General features: G+C 48.2%; 1 protein-coding gene across 1 annotated transcript in view; it reads left to right on the top strand.

The window, feature by feature from the left end:
- TTLL6 (tubulin tyrosine ligase like 6) overlaps positions 1-17550 on the top strand; it is a 45134-nt gene that overhangs the window by 9690 nt on the left and 17894 nt on the right. Inside the window, 11 exon segments of the mRNA XM_012802917.1 lie at positions 317-357; positions 1566-1684; positions 1814-1944; positions 3387-3543; positions 4583-4726; positions 5694-5779; positions 10780-11005; positions 12765-12940; positions 14919-15107; positions 15899-16064; positions 17009-17260. Of these exon segments, the coding sequence (XP_012658371.1) occupies positions 317-357; positions 1566-1684; positions 1814-1944; positions 3387-3543; positions 4583-4726; positions 5694-5779; positions 10780-11005; positions 12765-12940; positions 14919-15107; positions 15899-16064; positions 17009-17260 (1687 nt within the window).

The raw sequence follows: 17550 nt of genomic DNA, 5'->3' as shown, positions 1-17550 counted from the left end.
GAAACAAGTATTTTTGCCAAAGAGTTTCTGTCTCTGGTGACTAATGGAGTAAAAGGACTGAGACAATGATGTTAGTATAAAGCTGCTGGAAGAAAAACTAGCTGGAATTGCAGCACAGAATTTATGCCTGGTGGGCAGGGTAATATTACTCTGATTCCATGTTTCCTGCCCCTCTGTACCCCTTTGGATTCGTGTCTTCAGCGACAGGGACTGGCAAACCAGGGTTAGTGTGGGGTGAGATGTTTCTGGGTACAGTCACTTATTCTGGCAAGTGTGTCTGTCTCTGTCTTGCTGCTTTCCTTTTTCTCTTTTCCAGATGATTGGTGATCAATTTATCTACCTGCCGGTATGAGAGCGGTGAGCATCTGCATTCAAGGGATCTATGATGGGAACCTGCTGGATTTCCCCAAAGGGTTGGGGAGGGTCGTTCTTGTGTATCCTTGAGGATGAAGGGAGGGGGATCTCCAGATCCTGTTCTTTAGTTTTCCTAACTCAATCAACTATTTGGAGAAGTTGGGACTCTCATGCTAAGAATCATGGGTTTTGACCACACTGGTGTGTACTTCACCTATCTGTAATTCTTACATGTGGTGGTCTGGGGGTCTGATTGTGGGAGAGGCAGCAGTTGCTGCAATCAGTGGCTCTGTTTTGGAGCAATTGCAAATTGGTAGTTCATGAACTGAACCTGACCTACAGACCTATTTTGCACTATAGAACACACTGGTTGTTGGTGGTGTATTTTAAATTCAAATTTAAATGCATTAGGCTGTCCTCATCCTCTCCTCATTTCTGCAGGTACCTCTCTCTTGCTAGGCCCTTGAACTCTTGTTGAAATTAATGCCTCTTTTTTTTTTTTTGAGACAGAGTCTCACTTTACTGCTCTTGGTAGAGTGCCATGGTGTCGCAGCTCATAGCAACCTCCAACTCCTGGGCTTAGGTGATTCTCTTGCCTCAGCCTCCCAAGTAGCTGGGACTACAGGTGCCCACCACACGCTGGCTATTTTTTTGTTGGCCAGGGCCAGGTTTGAACCTGCCACCCTCAGTATATGGGGCCAGCGCCCTACTCACTGAGCCACAGGCACCGCCCGATGTTCTTTATAATACTAGGAGTGGGAGGGGAGAAGGATGTGGTAGCATATACGTGGCTTTGAAATACATTATATAGTTTTAAAAAACACATACTCAATGTATTATGTATAATTTTTTCCTTGTCAGTTTATCTCACTGATTAAGCCTGACTCTGGCTGATGTTAAGGATTAGTTTATATTCCCTGAACATTCAGAGTTTAGTGGTTTGGAAGAAAGCCAGAGGCCTGCTTCCTGGCAAGGGGAGGCTGGGCCAGGTAAAACATTCATCCCAGTGTAAGGATCGTTGTGCATAGGCCATGCTCTTCAATAGCTTTCAACTCTCCATGTTCCTTCCTTGGCTGTGGTGCGCCCAGCCAGGGAAAATAAGTTCTCTTTCTTACTTGGTCTGGGAGCACCTAGAAACAGGACCTCCACATTCCACACTCCTCCCCCACTTCTCAGGCTTTTTCTTTTTTCTTTCTTCAACCCCACTGCAGTGCGGAGGGCAGCTCAACAGTATGGCCTTAGAGAGGGAGGGGAAAGTGATGATTGGACTCTCTACTGGACGGACTACCTGGTGTCGCTGGAGCGGGTGATGGAAATGAAAAGTTACCAGGTATTTGGATCAGTGATGGTCCTCAGCATGACATCTACACAGTGGGGCCTGCATTTTCATAACAGCTTCCCAAGGGGACCTCATAGTACTCTGTATCGAGTACCAAAAGAATTCTGGCTTCCTTTGCAGAAAATCAATCACTTCCCTGGGATGAGTGAAATCTGCCGTAAGGACTTGCTGGCCAGGAATATGAGCCGCATGTTAAAGATGTTCCCTAAAGATTTCCACTTTTTCCCTAGGACTTGGTGTCTCCCTGCTGAGTGAGTGTCCCCTGTGCTTCCTTCTCCACTTCTGCCTCCCTTCACATTTCCCTCTTGCCCCTATTCCCTGGCAGTTACTTTCCCTTCCCAAACAATCTCCCATCTCTCCTGCTGCTGTTCAGGAGGATAAAGAGTGTGTCCAAGGTCGAAAAAACACAAGGCTCTGCCTATAAAATTAGATGATATTTAGGGGCTGGGTGCCTTGGAGCCTATATCTGCAATTGGGATGAGAGTTTTGCTGACCCAGTGATTCAAATTTCTGAATTTTTAAGGATCACAAGCACCTCTGGAGAAAGCAAGGTAGTGGTTAGCTCCCAGGTTGGGAGTAGGGAGGGATGCCTGGCCTTTGTCCCACACAGTGCTGTGGGTAGTGGCCAGCCCTTCCCCTTCTCTGATCTCATCTTGTCTATTTCAAAACTGGATGTCCTTTTCTGGTCTGTAAAATGCTCTGGACCATGCCACCAAGAAACAGAATATATGTGAGATGACATGAACATGTCCTGGGGGCAATCCAGTGGTTGACATAGGGTGGAGGAGACAGAGAAGTGTCACCATCAGAAATATATTCACGTGGCAAGGGCATCAGAGGAAGCCTACTCTCTACTCTCCGCCCAGTGTGTCCCCAAACCAAGAGCTCCAGGGAGCTCTTAGCCTCTCCTTAGCTTGTCTGGAACAATTTTCAGGGCTCAGCAGCAACTTAGAAGTATGTCTGCCATTATGTCAACACGACCTCTAGATTTCATGACCAGCGAGGAGCATTGCAGTTAAGTGACTTTTCCAATGGTTGCAAGGTTCTCTTAAGTTAACAATGCAAAATAAGATGCCTAGTGATACTGGGAGATATATAACATTTATTAATTTGATTTCTTTCTTTCTTCTGAAAATACTTTCTTCAAAGTGTGTTCAAGGATATTCTTTTCTCTCCCACACTCCGACTGAAGGTGTAAAAGACTGATTGATTCAAGGTCCTCTCACTTATCAGGGGTCAAGCCAGATCCAGAACATTAAATCTGCACATGAACCCCAAAAGCCAAATGACCTGGGTCATGGCCACCTTTATGGGGTGCACAGCATGTATCAGCCCTTTGCCTATATCATGTCCTGTGCCTGACCACCACAGGAGATGAAAGTCCTTAGTATTCTCACTGTAGAGATGAGGGAGTTGAGGCCTAGAGAGGTCAGGTCCTCGTAAAGAGTCACACAGCTGATAAGTGGCATTGCCTGGGTTTAAATCCAGGCCTGAATTCCCTCTGAAGCCCACACCCTCCACTGATTTTGCTTTCCCTCTCCCATTGCCAGACCTCTGGGTGACTATCAACACCAGGACTTTGTCACATTAGATAGCTTTTCCTTCCTTCTTTTTTTCTGTTCATAAAAAGCTAGCTTTGCTTTTCATTGTTCCCTGGCTAAAGATGTGTCTCATTCCCTCCCGGCTCTGGCAGCTGGGGAGATTTGCAGACCTACAGCAGGTTGAAAAAAAACAAGACGTATATTTGTAAGCCAGATTCAGGCTGCCAAGGGAGAGGCATATTCATTACCCGGACGGTGAAAGAAATCAAACCAGGGGAGGATATGATCTGTCAGCTGTATATTTCAAAGGTACTTCCTCATTGTGATTATTTATTTATCACCCATAGCAACCTTGGGCTCCACTGGACAGAATGTGAAATGAGCAAATGGAGGGCAGAGGTGGGGGTGAAGCCGAGCCTATCTTCTGCCATGGATTTTGTCAGACCAAGCTTTCTGACCTAGGTGCCTGAATCAGAGTGTCTTTCACCCTTGTATTCTTTTTATTGTTGTTATTGTCAAAAGTCAAAGACAATGCACACTTGTCATTTAGTCTGGTCTACCTGGTGGCCCCTTCACTCTTATACATGCATACAAAGGCTAGGAGGGCACCTTGGGTTTGCGGAAGCCCCACCTTATTTGGGACAGGTTGGGGGGCAAGTCCTGGAGAGGTTCAAGGTAACCAGGTCTTCTGGATGACTGGAGGCCAGAGATCACAGTGGGATAACCCATGGAGGGAGGGAGCCCTCTAGCAGTATGGGTACAGGGGGAAGGGAAATGGCCAAGAGAACACTGCAGAGAGAACTCTTGTAGAATTGCAACTAGAGTAGCCCTGGATGGTGACTGTATGACCTTTCATCAAAAGACTTGCACTTTTTTTTTTTTTTTTGAGATAAGGTCTTGCTCTGTCACCTAAGCTAGAGTGCAATGGTGTCTTCATAGCTCACTGCAACCTCAAACTCCTGGACTCAAGCCATCCTCCTAAAGCGCTAGGTGGCCTTCTAAAGGGCTAGGATTACAGGTGTGAACTACAGGACCCAGCCCATCAGAGGAGTTTTTAATTTCATTTTGTTTCATTTCCATGATGTCTTTTGGAGGTGGTTACTTGTGCTACTGGACAGATCAGGAAACTGAGGCACAGTGTGGTTTAGTGACTTCCACAAGTTCACATGTTGGGTCACAGAACCTCTGTCTCCTTTTCCCATCCCTGAGTCTGGCCAAGCCTGGCCTCTATAACATTAGACAATATTGGAGCCGATTCCATGAAAACACAGCAGGAAATAATGATTTACAAATGAGAATTGTGAATTTCTCCTCTGATTCTTGTCTGACTTCTGTTCTCTTTTCCCAGCCGTTTATCATCGATGGGTTCAAGTTTGACCTACGGATTTATGTGCTGGTGACATCCTGTGACCCTCTCAGGATTTTTGTGTACAAAGAAGGACTGGCCCGCTTTGCTACAACCTCTTACTCATGCCCTTGCTCAGACAACCTGGTGAGCTAAAGAGACACCCACCCTACCCCCTTAGCATGGATAATAAAAAAAAAAAATCCTAGTTAAATCTACGTTCTCTATGAAGGTGGCTGTCATTTGTTGAGCACTTACTATGTGCTAGATTGTATATGTTCTCTCATTTAGCCCTCTCAGGAGCCCTCAGAGAGAGGGATTATTATCCCCATTTTACAGACAAGGAGATTAAAACCCAGAGCATAAGGGACTTGTGCAAGGTCACACTGCTGGGAAGATTTTAAGTCTGGAACTAGTGGCCAGGTCTGCCTGACTCTAAAGCCAGAACCATAATTCAGGGGTGCTCAAGAAAAGGCCATGGGTGAGCTACCCTGCCAGCCTCCCTACTCCAGGTCCCCCAGGACTCCTGAGGTTCACTACCCAATCTCAGGGGGGAGTTGGAGTTTCTTTATTTCTTTTTCTGTCTTTTCTTTTTTCTTTCTTCCTTCCTTCCCTCCTTCCTTCCTTATTTCCTTCTTTTTTTTGAGAGACAGAGTCTGACTCTGTTCCCTGGGTAGAGCACCATTGCCATAGCATCATAGCTTGTAGCAACCTCAAACTCTTGGGCTTGAGCCATCCTCTTGCCTCAGCCTCCTGAGTAGTTGGGACTCCAGGTGTGCACAATGATGCCTGGCTAGTTTTTCTTATTTTTAGTAGAGATGGGGGTCTTGCTCTTGTTCAGGCTAGTCTCCAACTCCTGAGCTCACGCAATCCACCTGCCTCATCCTCCCAGAGTGCTAGAATTACAAGCAAGCCACCATGCCCAGCCAGAGTTAGAGTTTCTTACACTGCAGGCTGCAGGACACCCCTTCTAACTTCCTCTATTTTGCCAGTTCAAGTAGACTTCCCCTTCTTTCCATCTTTTTAAACCCAAGGGGCCATAGAAGGGCACAGAGGGGAAGCAGGAGGCCCAAGTTTCCAGCCTGACCCCACAGACTTGTGTCTCTTTCCCCAGGATGATATCTGCATGCACCTGACTAATTATTCCATTAACAAGCACAGTTCCAATTTCAGTCGAGACACTCACTCTGGCAGCAAGAGGTAAGGAAGTCGCTTCACTTTTCTGTCCTTTCCCTGCCAGCCTCACAGCTGCTTTCTGGGATTCTACCCAAACCCTTTCCGTCCCCATCAGTGTTTCCATCTTGGGTCACATGGTCTCAAAAAATTCTCCTTTGCCTCTCAACCCAGAGCAGACTCCTTCATCTCTGGGCTGTTAATCATTAAAAGAAGGCCACATCGTAAACCCTAGGAGGCTGGGAGGAGGAGAGATAAACACGAGCCATTTCCCCAGCAGAATACATACGGACTACAAAACATATCCTTATTACAAGTTGGCCCTTCAGACATTTCCAAATCAAAAAATATTGATTGATTGTAAGAAGGACTTGCCGTGCAGTTCCTTGGCCAGGGTGTTGCTCCATTAGAGATTCTCAAAGGATGTGTCATGGTGCCCTGATGTGCGGCTTGCTGGCTTTAAGAGTCCCCAGAAAGAGGGAAAATGAGAAATTCGTCAGAGCATCTTCACAAGTGGTTTTCCATCCATGTTATTGTCTAATTGGATTTTATTTGAGTTTTAGAAAAAGGGGAAATGTGAACATGCTCAGGCCTGGGGCAAAAGGGAAAGGGACAAGTATTTTTGGGGTCTCTTGTGTGTTGGGGCCTGTGCCAGGTGCTGGGGGTGCATCTGTTCTTGGATTTTCACAACACTATGGCAAAAGCATTATTATCTTCCCATTTATGGATGGAGAACTGTTAGGTGCTATCTCCCTTTCACAGGTGAGGAAACTGAGTCTCTGAGAGGTTAGGTCTGTTGCCCTGGGTCACGCAGCTCTGAGTGGGTCGAGAAGCTAGATCTGTCAGACCCCATGACTTCATTCATTCTGCGGTAGCAGGCATCAAAGGATAGGCGAGAAAGCCATCAGTTTGGCTTCAGAGCATCAGAGAAGCATGTGACATTTCATAAACATCCTCAGTGGCAAAATTCCAAATGGCACATAGAAAATCAGCAGGGTAAGCCTGCAAGAAGACAACATGTGAGGATGGGAAGGGTCAGTTTCCCCCATTTCCAGAGGACACCAGCCCCCTGTGTTGCCTGAAGCTCTCCCACTTCCTCTTCTCCCCACCTAGACTGCAGCCCCAGCTGAGCCCCTGGCATTGTTGCATATTGAGCGCTGGTGCTCAGCAAGGCCTGTTTTCTAGTCCTAAATCTGATCCTTGCCAGCCAAGCAAGCATGGACAAGTTACTTTATCATTCCAAATCTCCATTTCTTGGTCTGTATAAGGTGATAAGACTTCTTGCCCTGCCCCGCTTACATCAGAGGTCCCTGTGAGGCTCAAATGACCTGTGATGGCAGCAGGGACAGTGGTTGTGGTTACTGATATTTTTCCTTAGTGTAAGGGCATGTGATGGAAGAGTCCTCACTTCCCTGCTCTGAAGAGAACTGACAGGCTCCAGGTCCTGAGGCAGTGATGGAGGGAGTGGTACAGGGGTGGCAGGACTAAGGTGAGGTTGCAGACTTGAAGCATAGCTCTGCTGCCCTCGAACCCTCTTCTTCTTTCCTCTCTTCTCCTCCTTCTCTACCCACCCTCCATCTGTCCCCACAACCTCTGCTTGCCCTCATTTGGCTCAGCCTCTCTGCCTTGGGCTGCAGGCCCATCTCTCCTCAGCCCCACCTGGACATCGCCCTGTTGTTTCCAACTCAGCATTTCCCAACCTGGATGCATCCTTTCTCCTTCTTCCCCAGCACTCCAAACTGGTCTCCTTACCCAACTTTTCTTTCTTTCTTTCTTTCTTTTTTTTTTGAGACAGAGTCTCACTATGTTATCCTGGGTAGAGTGCAAGAGTGTCACCACTTACAGCAACCTCCAACTCTTGGGCTTAAGTGATTCTCTTGCCTCAGCCTCCCAACTAGCTGGGACTGCAGGCACCTGCCACAACACCCGGCTATTTTTTGGTTGGAGTTGTCATTGTTGTTTGGCGGGCCCAGGCTGGGTTCAAACCCGCCAGCTCTGGTGTATGTGGCTGGGGCCTTAGCCGTTTGAGCTACAGGCACTGAGCCAACACTTAGCCATTTTTTTGTTGCAGTTGTCACTGTTTTGGCTGGCCTGGGCCTCCAGCGTCAGTGTACGTGGCTGGCACTGTAACTATTGTGCTATGGGCGCTGAGCCTCCTCACCCAACTTTTCATCTCTACCTTCTCCAGTCTTGGGGAGCGTGTACATTTTGTTTTCTAGGGACTCAGTCAGTCTTCAAGATTCCTCCTTTGATGTTCTCTGCCTTCCTGCCAGGCCCAGGCCCCCATTTAGGCTCAGTCCCAAAGGGCACACCAGCCTCCTTGATCTTCTCCCCTGGACCTCTCCAGGTCCTTCTGCATAACCTCTCTGTACCTCCATGTTCTCATCTCTAAAATGACATGATAAAGAAGAAATTGTGGCTTGCCTGCCTCACAGATGTGCTGGCTGGAGGTAGTGAGAGTATGTGTATGAATGAATGTCCAAAACAACAACCCTACACAAGTGGGTCCATTGGTATCGTACATTCTGTACACTCATTGCTCCCACTCTCAGGTAACTGATGTGACTCTCAGGTAGCCAGAGCATCAAGTTCAAACTCCTCTGCACAGGCCACTGTAATTTCCACTATTATTGCTACTCCACTAATAGTCAACATTTTATTTGTTGAGCGCCAGCTAGATGCCGTGCACTGCTCTAGGCAATTTACATACTTTAAACCATTGAATCTTCATAACAAGACTATGAGATAGGCATTTTTATCATCCCTACTTCACGTATTAGAAAACTGAGGTGTGGAAAGGTTAAGTAGCTTGCCAAAGGTCACACAGCTAGGAAATGATACAGCTGGAGTTGAAACCAATGCACATTTGTCTGGCTCCTGAGTTTGTGCTCTTACCTGCTAAGCTGTACTGCCCATGCTGATCACTCCGTCAGATTCTGCCAGGATGCTTTCTTTTGCTCAGCTCTTGCTCATTCCTACCTCTCTGTCTTTGCTCAGCTCCAACCAAAAGCATGGGAGAATGTCTTTAGATGCTCTTTCTGTTTTGCCCATAATTGTTCTTTGCTCTATGTGGCATGTTTGTCTGGAGTGCCCAGTTGTACTTAGCTCCCCAAGGGTCAGAATGGTGCCCTGACCTTCAGGGTGCTTCTCATACTGCTAGGAAAAGTTCTTTTCTTTTTCCTCTCCTTTTTTCCTTTCTGCTTCTCATCCTGTCTCATCTGCCCCAAAGTCGGCAGCAGAGGCCAAGTGCCCTCTCAGTCAATCCCCCACTGGGGTGCAAACTCATAGGAGTAGTGCTCTGGTCATAGCGAAAGGGAAGAGAGAAAAACGGAAAACTTGGAGGGACACTGGGGAAGACACTAGGCCATTTTCATCTTTCAACATGCCCAGCACATGGCTGATGTTGAATTGAGTTGACTAACCACTGGGCATTATAAATTATGCAATAACACATATTCATTGCAATGGGCCCTGAGTCATCAGGAAAAGGTTATGTTATGTTTTGTAACATCTATTATAAGAAGTCAGGGAAGTAGATCATCTCTTTCAGGAAAACTGATTTCCCAATTAGAAAAATTAGATACATTTTCTTCCACTTTAAAGGATCAGCTTCAAACAATCTAGAAAAACCATTTATGTGCAATACCCCATTCCCTGACAATGGCAGGTAGAGGAGGTGGCCTCCATATCGAGTGGCCTGTGTTGTCTGTCTTTATATACATGCGTCTGTGGATGTTTCATATTTATGTTGACTCCCCAAATGGTCTTTAGGCTTCTCATGACAGGTGGCAGTTTCTAGGTGTCCCCTCCTCGTATGACACTGCATGCACAGCAGGCCTTGAGCAAATGCTCGTTGACTAGCTGACTCTGCTTCGTCGCCTTAGACTCCTTTGGCTTGGGCCCAGTGAGCTTTCCAAACTGCCTGGATGAGCCATGTCTCTTGTCTTCTTCATCTTCCTCTCTGCTTCCGTATTTCTGCTCTGACTTCAGTTCTCTGTGCACATGCGTGTGTGGACATGGCCTCTGGGATCTGTCAGATTATTCCTCTGTCTGTGCTGCCCAGCTCAGAGCTGACTAGAGTATCTTCTCAGATATTCCTCACGAGCCCCTCCTCTGATTTCCTCTGTGATTGGGTGACTTTTCTTTTGCCTGCGACTGAGGAGTTTCCTAGAATGTGGGACTTACAGTTCTAAAATTGGGACAGTCCAGTTTCCTTGGGGCATTTGGTAACCCTATCTGTGGAAATGCCTTGAGACTGCCTTTTTCTCATATGCAGCCTTTAAACAAGATTTCTGTGTCTTCAGTGTCCCCAGGATCCCATCAGATGGCTGAGGTGGGACCTGGGTGTCAGTATGTTCAAAAGGCTCTCCACATGTTTCTGATATACACTGAAGGCTAAGAAACCATTGCCCCCAGAGCAAAACCCATAATACAGGGTGGTTTCTTTCTTTCTTTTTTGAGATAGTCTCATTTGTTCACCCTTGGTAGAGTGATATGGTGTCATAGCTCACAGCAACATCAGAATCCTGGGCTCAAGCCATTCTCTTGCCTCAGTCTCCTGAGTAGCTGGGACTACAGGCACCTGCCACATAGCCTGGCTAGTTTTTTTTTTTTTTTTAGAGACTAGGTATCGCTCTTGCTTGAGGTGGTCTCAAACTCATGAGCTCAGGCGATCTGCCCACCTCGGCTTCCTAGAGTCCTGGCATTGCAGGTGTGAGCCACTGTGCCCGGGCTACGGTGGTTTATTTCCACCTGTGATACTCAACCCTTCCCCTGGCCACAGGTGTTCTCAAGGTCATAGTGAAAATGTACAGGTCATGTCCTTCCTATGTGACTTTATATCTGCATCCATCCCCGGGCTCTGGAGGCTTGGGCATGGCCTTGTGACTCCTGAAGGCCTCCTCTCCCTTGACACAGCCCTAGTGTCACCTGGCACCTGGGCACTTAACCCACTGGCTCTGGAGGGTTTCCAGCCTTGGATGACCAGAGGCTGCTGTCCTGCCTCACGGCCTGTGGTCCCCTTCCAGAAAGCTCTCTACCTTCAACGTATACATGGAGAAGCACAGCTACGACGTGAAGCAGATATGGAGGGACATCGAGGATGTCATTGTCAAGACGATCATCTCGGCCCAGCCTACCATCAAGCACAACTACCACACCTGCTTCCCCAATCACACTGTCAACAGCGCCTGCTTTGAAATCCTGGGCTTTGACATTCTGCTGGACCGAAAACTCAAACCTTGGCTGCTAGAGGTAGGGAAGTTTGGGGGAGGCAGGAAAACTGACCCCATTATGAGGGTCAGTCAGCTTCAGGGACTCTTCTAGTCTCACCTAGGTTATTGTACTCAACTTCCTGGGTTACTTCCTCCTCTGTGCCTGCTGCCTGGGGCTTTACGTCCGGCTGAGAAGTGGCCACCAGAGGGGGGTAGACAGCTGGGAATTAGAGAATTCCTGTGCCTTCTTGAGGTCCACCCAGTCTTGGAAACACTGATCTCAGTACACAGGGTGATTCTAAAGACAGCTCTTTCCTTTGTGACAGAGTTGTCTCCTAAAAAGGGGATATTCTTCATCAAAGGTAGGTTAACAATGTTCAGTATCAGATAGGAGCTGCTGTGCTTGGCTCTCAGGGGCCTGGATGACTTGGTTCTAAGTACTAATAGGGAGGGGACGGTGTCTGCTGCCTCAGAAATAGGAGGGGGAGATACCCAGTAAGTTTCCTGCCTCCCCCAGACCCACGAGGTAGTGGTAGAAGAAAGGGAAGTGTTCCAGCTGGCTGCTTCTCTTTCTGATTGGACTTGCCCTCAGGAACCCTCTCCAGCAGCCTTTCAGAGAGCAAGGGTGCAAGGGTGCCTGTGACATAGACTTCAGAGATCAGATTCCTGTGCTCCACCCTTCCCCCATGCCCGGCCTTTATTCCCAGGTAAAATGGGAAGAGGGTAAGGCTGCCTGGAGCTCTCACCCAGAGAGCAGAATGAGCCGCTAGGAGCAAGTCTTCGAAAACTGCTAGAGAGGCTGGGCATGGTGGCTCATGCCTTTAACCCCAGCACTTTGGGAGGCTGAGGTAGGAGGATAGCTTGAGGCCAGGATTTCAAGACCAGTTTGAGCAATGTAGTGAGACCCTGTCTCTACCAAAAATTTAAAAATTAGCTAGGCATGGTGGAGCATGCCTGTAGGTAGTCCCACCTACTCGGGAGGCTGAGGCAGGAAGATGGTTTCAGCCCAGGAGTTCGAGGTTGCAGTGAGCCATGATGAGGCCACTGTACTCTAGCCAGGGAAACAGAATGAGACACTGTCTCAAAAAAAAAAAAAAAGAAAGAAAGAAAGGAAGGAAGGAAGGAAGAAAGAAAAAGAAAAAAGAAAGAAAGAGAAAGAAAGAAGAAAGAAAGAAACTGCTAGAAATTTACAAATTGTTATCTAGTGCCTCTGAACAATACAGACTTTTCCGTGGGCAGAAGCGAGTCCTTGCCCTCCTCCCACCTGTCTCCCCTCCATCCCGGGTGGTCCCTGTTCTCCCACCAGTGTTGGTCCTCTTGAGAGATCAGGTGTAGTTGTACCCTTTGGACCCCAGGGACCACATTCTTGGGGTCTGACTTCCCTGATCCCAATAAGACTGGCCTGTCCTGGTCCAAATTATGACTGGAATGCATCCCTCCTCTCTCCTCCCCGCCTCCCAGCCTGCCCTTTCCATCCTGCCCTGTGGAATGCTCAGTGCACGTGAGAGAACACTCGTTCTCTGAGATGGAGCAGAACACACATGCCAAAGAGAGGCCAACCTCTGATGCTTCCGAAGAAGAAGGAACTGAGATAAAAGCTGGTTTAACTAGAGGGAATTCCGCTTCCTCCTTTTTTCCCTCTGGCACCAGTCCAGATGCTCCCTCCTCTCCCTTCCACTCATCTTGGTAGCCAGGGCCCTGAGGTGGGCTTCAGCAGCAGCCTGGAGGTGGCATCTTGGGCTCACTGCCTGCTTTCATGCTGGACAGCCCTGTCTCCAGCTACCACCTTGCCCTCACAGGTCAACCACTCTCCAAGCTTCTCCACTGACTCCCGGTTGGATAAAGAGGTGAAGGACAACCTGCTATATGACACCTTGGTTCTGATCAACCTAAGAAACTGTGACAAAAAGAAAGTCTTGGAGAAAGAGAAACAACGAGGGCGGTTTCTGCAGCAGTGTCGTTCTCGGGAGATCAGGTACATTAGCTTCCCAGGGCCCTGGTTCTCTGACTTCCCTACCCAAACAAGATTGGCCTGTCCAAGTTGTGACTCAATTGCCTTCTAGTTATGTGTTCTTTCTGCCACTTCTGTGAGTCTCAGTGATCTTTCTGTGTAATGGAGCTAATGATATATAAGCTTATTGGGGGAATTAAACGGGATAATGCATAGAAACGTTTTAGCATAGTGTCTGGCATGATTATTTACATTAGAGGCTATTAAGAATCTTGTCTGGAGTTGGGAGAGGGAGATCATTTCTAACAAATGATAATTCTGTTTGGAAAATGGGTTTCTATTTGCAGAATGTAGCAGTTTGAACGGTTTTACTTTGAATATTCCTTCATTCCTAGCAATAGGAGGTTAATTTTCAGACATATAATTATATATGTAATGGATAGCAATTGATTCATATCATATGAAGATTTAATAATTACCAGGGTAGGCACAGTGGCTCACATCTATAATTCCAGCACTTTGGGAGGCTGAAGCAGGAGGATTGATTGAACCTAGGAGTTCAAGACCAGCCTGAGCAACCCTGCAAGGCCCCTCAAAAAAAAAAAAAAGTAGTGGGATGTGGTGGGATATCTCTTATAAAAAAGAAGTAGTGGGATACAGTGATGTGCACCTGTAATCACAGCTATTTAGGAGGCTTAGGCAGGAGGAAGCTTGAGCTCAGGAGTTGGAGATTTCAGTGAACTATGATTTTGACACTGTACTCCAGCCTGGATGATGGAGCAAGACACTGTCTGCCCCCCCCCCAAAAAAAACAAAACACGAAAAGAATTATTGATCTAAATAAAAAGCCATTCCTTTATTTTTACTGAAGAGAAGGATTTGCTCCTTACCCCATGCTCCAGTGCTGCCAGGTGGTGGTGTCTCCCTGCTTCTGCTCAGCATTGTTTACCGTGGAACTAGAGTCTTCACTTTGTGGGGTCATCCTAGTGTCAGAGACTCTGAGCCTGGTCAAGGAGATATCTTGGTTCCTTTATGATCCCAACACAGCCCCCTGCTCTCTTCTAGCACCCTCTCCAGAGCAGAGCCAGCCTCATCCTTCAGGTCTGAGTTTCTGGAACAGGTGCCATAAATAACGTTTACAGTTGTTTGGATAATACTGTGTTTCTCAGGCACTGTCACCTGCACTGTCTTCCTTATAAGGAGCAGGGAGGGAGGGAGGATGGGGTGGTGTGTGGTCCTGTTCTGGAAGGCAAGATACCAAGACTTCAGAGATGGAATGGACTTGCACCAGGTCACCTCACTGGTAAGTGACAGGTCTGGATCCGGAGCCCAGGGCCTGGATTTGTGGCCTGGAATTCCAGGATCCCTTCCACTGTGCCATGCCATTTCTAAATTCCTCTCGAGAAGGAAGCAGCACCGTATTAAGGAGCACCCATCAGGGTAAGGGCCTTCTCTGAACCAGTCTCCTCCTTATTGGGCCCTGGATGTCTAAGTGGTTCTTGGTTTCCCTGCTGTAAAAGGAAGCCTATCATTCCTCCCAACCTGACCTCCACCTCCCTGGGGGGCTGTGAGGAAGAATGAGATCATGACAGCTGGTAAAGGCTCATCAAGCTCATCCAAGAAGCCCTCAAATTTAGCAAAACACAAGCTGTCATTCTCCAGAGAGGGTGATCGGGGCTGTGGATGGGAAGGTGGTGACAGTCTGCCTGGGCAGAACTGAGCTGAGGGAAAAACAGGTTTTACTTGTAACAGGAGAGAATCTGGTGTGCTGTCAAAAAATATATATATATCTGTTCTAATCAGCTCTTCCTGCATTATGACAACAGCCATCCCAGGTTTCTTTTTAGGGAAATGTTCATGCATTTATTTAGGAAATACTGATTGATTCCTATTATGCACAAGGATTCCATGTGGCCCTAGAAGACCTCCAGCTTGGATGTGTCCCTTCCAGGCTTTGTCCCAATAAAACTGAACTGTGGCCCTGTGTTCTGCTTCCCAACAGGATTGAGGAAACCAAGGGTTACCAGGCCACATGGTTACAAAAAACTGAGAAGTATGAGAAGGAACACTGTGGAGGGTTTCGACTGATCTATCCCAGTCCAAACTCAGAGAAGTATGAGAAATTTTTCCAGGACAACAGCTCTGTCTTCCAGAATACCGCTGCGTCTAGGGCCCGGGAGGTGTATGCCCGGTAGGAAGGGCTCTGGGATGAGCTGGGCGGGGTGCTTGGGGGATAGTCTCAGAGCTGTGGTCCCTAACCTGGAAGCTGCCAGGGGAGCATTTGCTCTGGTCTTACAAGGACCAGGCATTGGAAGATTCCCTAGTGTAGGGTAAAGAAAGGTAGCTATTTCTAGAAACCCACTCCAGGATGCCCACTGCCTCAGAGCTGCCTCATGGATTCAACACAGGCATAAAATCTAAGAGTTGGATGGATTCATCTCATAGAGTCCAGTCCCCGCTCCCCAACTCACTTTATGGAATGGGAGGTCAGAGCAGAAAGGGGATCACATGGAAAGATTATGACAGAAGAGGGACTAGAACCATCCCTGTCACGTGACTCATGAGACCAAATTATTTCCACTATATATGTCACTCTTGGGGCCCATTGGCCAGAGAAGCCCAGCATATGAAGTGGCCCAACATGGGAACCCCTAGCTTTAGCTTCCTTTGCAGACCCTCTTCCCAGCACTTGCCATGGTTGGGAACTGGCCTGTTGGGAAGTTGATGGGGGGAGAAAGGGTATGATGGAGGAGGAGGTAGCATCTCTCTTTGGATGCTGTTACCCAGACTGGTGACAGTTTTGTTGGAGGGATGACTCTTCTCTACGCACCCTGCTCTTTGACCTTCAATCACTTGCGCAGACTAGAAGGGAGCTTGGTGCGTTCCACCACTCCGCCCAGGCTGGCCCATCCCTCAGGGAGAACGCCTACCTGCACAGCCTGTCCCTGACCTCGTGACACTCACTTGTTCCTCTGTGGACAGGAAACTGATCCAGGAGCTGAAACTAAAACAGGAGAAAAAATCTTTGCCAACCAAGGAGAAGAAGGTAGAGATGCAGGGCGAATCAGTAGGCGAGCAGGCCAAACGCAAGAATGCGAGGAGCTGGCAACAGAAACACAAGGCTGCTGCCCGTGTCACCTTCAAACAAGTAAACCCGGACGGGAGGGGAGCACACGTGCCTAGCACCCTTCCCCAGCTGGGGCCAATCCGTGGGGGGTTCCTGAGGAGACCACTGCTTGGAGCCCAGACACACTGAAGGGCTGTGCAGATGGGTGGGCAGCAGGAGGGGAACCCCAAAGGCACATATGCTATTGTCTTTGGAGGATCCCTGCATCCAGGTAGTAGGGAACTGTCACTGGTCTGCCTACTTGCCTCCTCTAGTAGGAATAAAAGCAGCCAGGCAGCCCGTGCTGGGAGGCTGGGCATGAGCCTCACTAAGAGAGCAGGCTCCAGGACTGCACGTAGGAGTGGTCTTTGGTTCCTGCTTGTGTTGGAACGCTCCCCTCCAGCAGGCCAGGGGCACAGCCAAAAGAGCAGGCCACTGGGAAGAGCATCTGGGAATTCTCTGAACATCACATGGGATGGCCGACCATGGCAGCAGGTCCTTCCAACCTGCTATCTGTGCAAAATGAGGAATAGCCAAGGCTGTGGGTCAGCAGTTCACTTGGCCTGTGATCTAAGTCTGGCTTCCCCATCTCTGCCCAGTGCTCTCATCTAGCTCAGTGGAAAGATTTGGTTGACTTGTCCGTCCATCTCCTTTATCTCAAAGGCGCACCTGAAAAGACAGGATCAGAGCAGGGTTTGTTTATTTCCTTTTTAACTTTGTTACAGTCACAGACCCTTTGAGACTCTGATAAAAGCTATGGAATCTCTTGCCATAAAGTACACAATGCACAATTTTAAAAGTGCACTTTCAAGTGGCTCAAAGACCCCCCTGAAGCCCTCTATGGGTCCTAGAACCTCGGGTTAAGAGTCCAGGCTTTGATATCAACGGCTTTTCTTCTCCTCACCTGCACCTAACTGTGGATGCAGACTACCTGGAAGTGGGCCGAGCTGGGCTCCCATGGGCTGTGTGTTTGCTCTCCTTCCCAGTACTTCCGGCCACTGACACTGGTGTCCTGCACACCTGACTTGCCCTTGAGTGTCCAAGACAAAACGCAAAATGAAACAGACCGCAGCTGCCACCAGGAGGCCCCCAAGATGGAGGCTGGTCCTCTTTCCCCCAAGCCTACATCTGTGAGGCACTCCAGTTCTGTCCCTGACCTGAGGAATTCAGTTAAACCCACCACCAGAATCAAGGAGGTCAAGTCTGCCTCTGCAGTGAACATATTCACTAACAGCATGGTAAGCAGAGGGCCCAGCTCTGGGAGGGAGAGGTGAGAGTTTTGCTTTCTGGTCCCTTCTTTACTCCTGACTGGCTGGGGCCCTTGAGGAAGCCAGTGAGCCTTCCCAGTCCTCCATTTCTCAACATGTAAAGCCCACATTGTGGAGTGGCATGTCTGCTGGGAAGATGGGCTTGGGATGGCTTTTATTTATTTTATTTTTTTGAGACAGAGCCTCCAGCTGTTGCCCTGGGTAGAGTGCTGTGGCATTACAGCTCACAGCAACCTCCAACTCCTAGGCTCAAGCGAGTC

This window comes from Otolemur garnettii, unplaced genomic scaffold (assembly GCF_000181295.1).
Source record: "Otolemur garnettii isolate 467f Iridium unplaced genomic scaffold, OtoGar3 scaffold00018, whole genome shotgun sequence".
Classification (NCBI taxonomy): Eukaryota; Metazoa; Chordata; class Mammalia; order Primates; family Galagidae; genus Otolemur; species Otolemur garnettii.
Note: the sequence above shows the minus strand (reverse complement) of the source record. Positions and strands in the feature narration are given on the sequence as shown.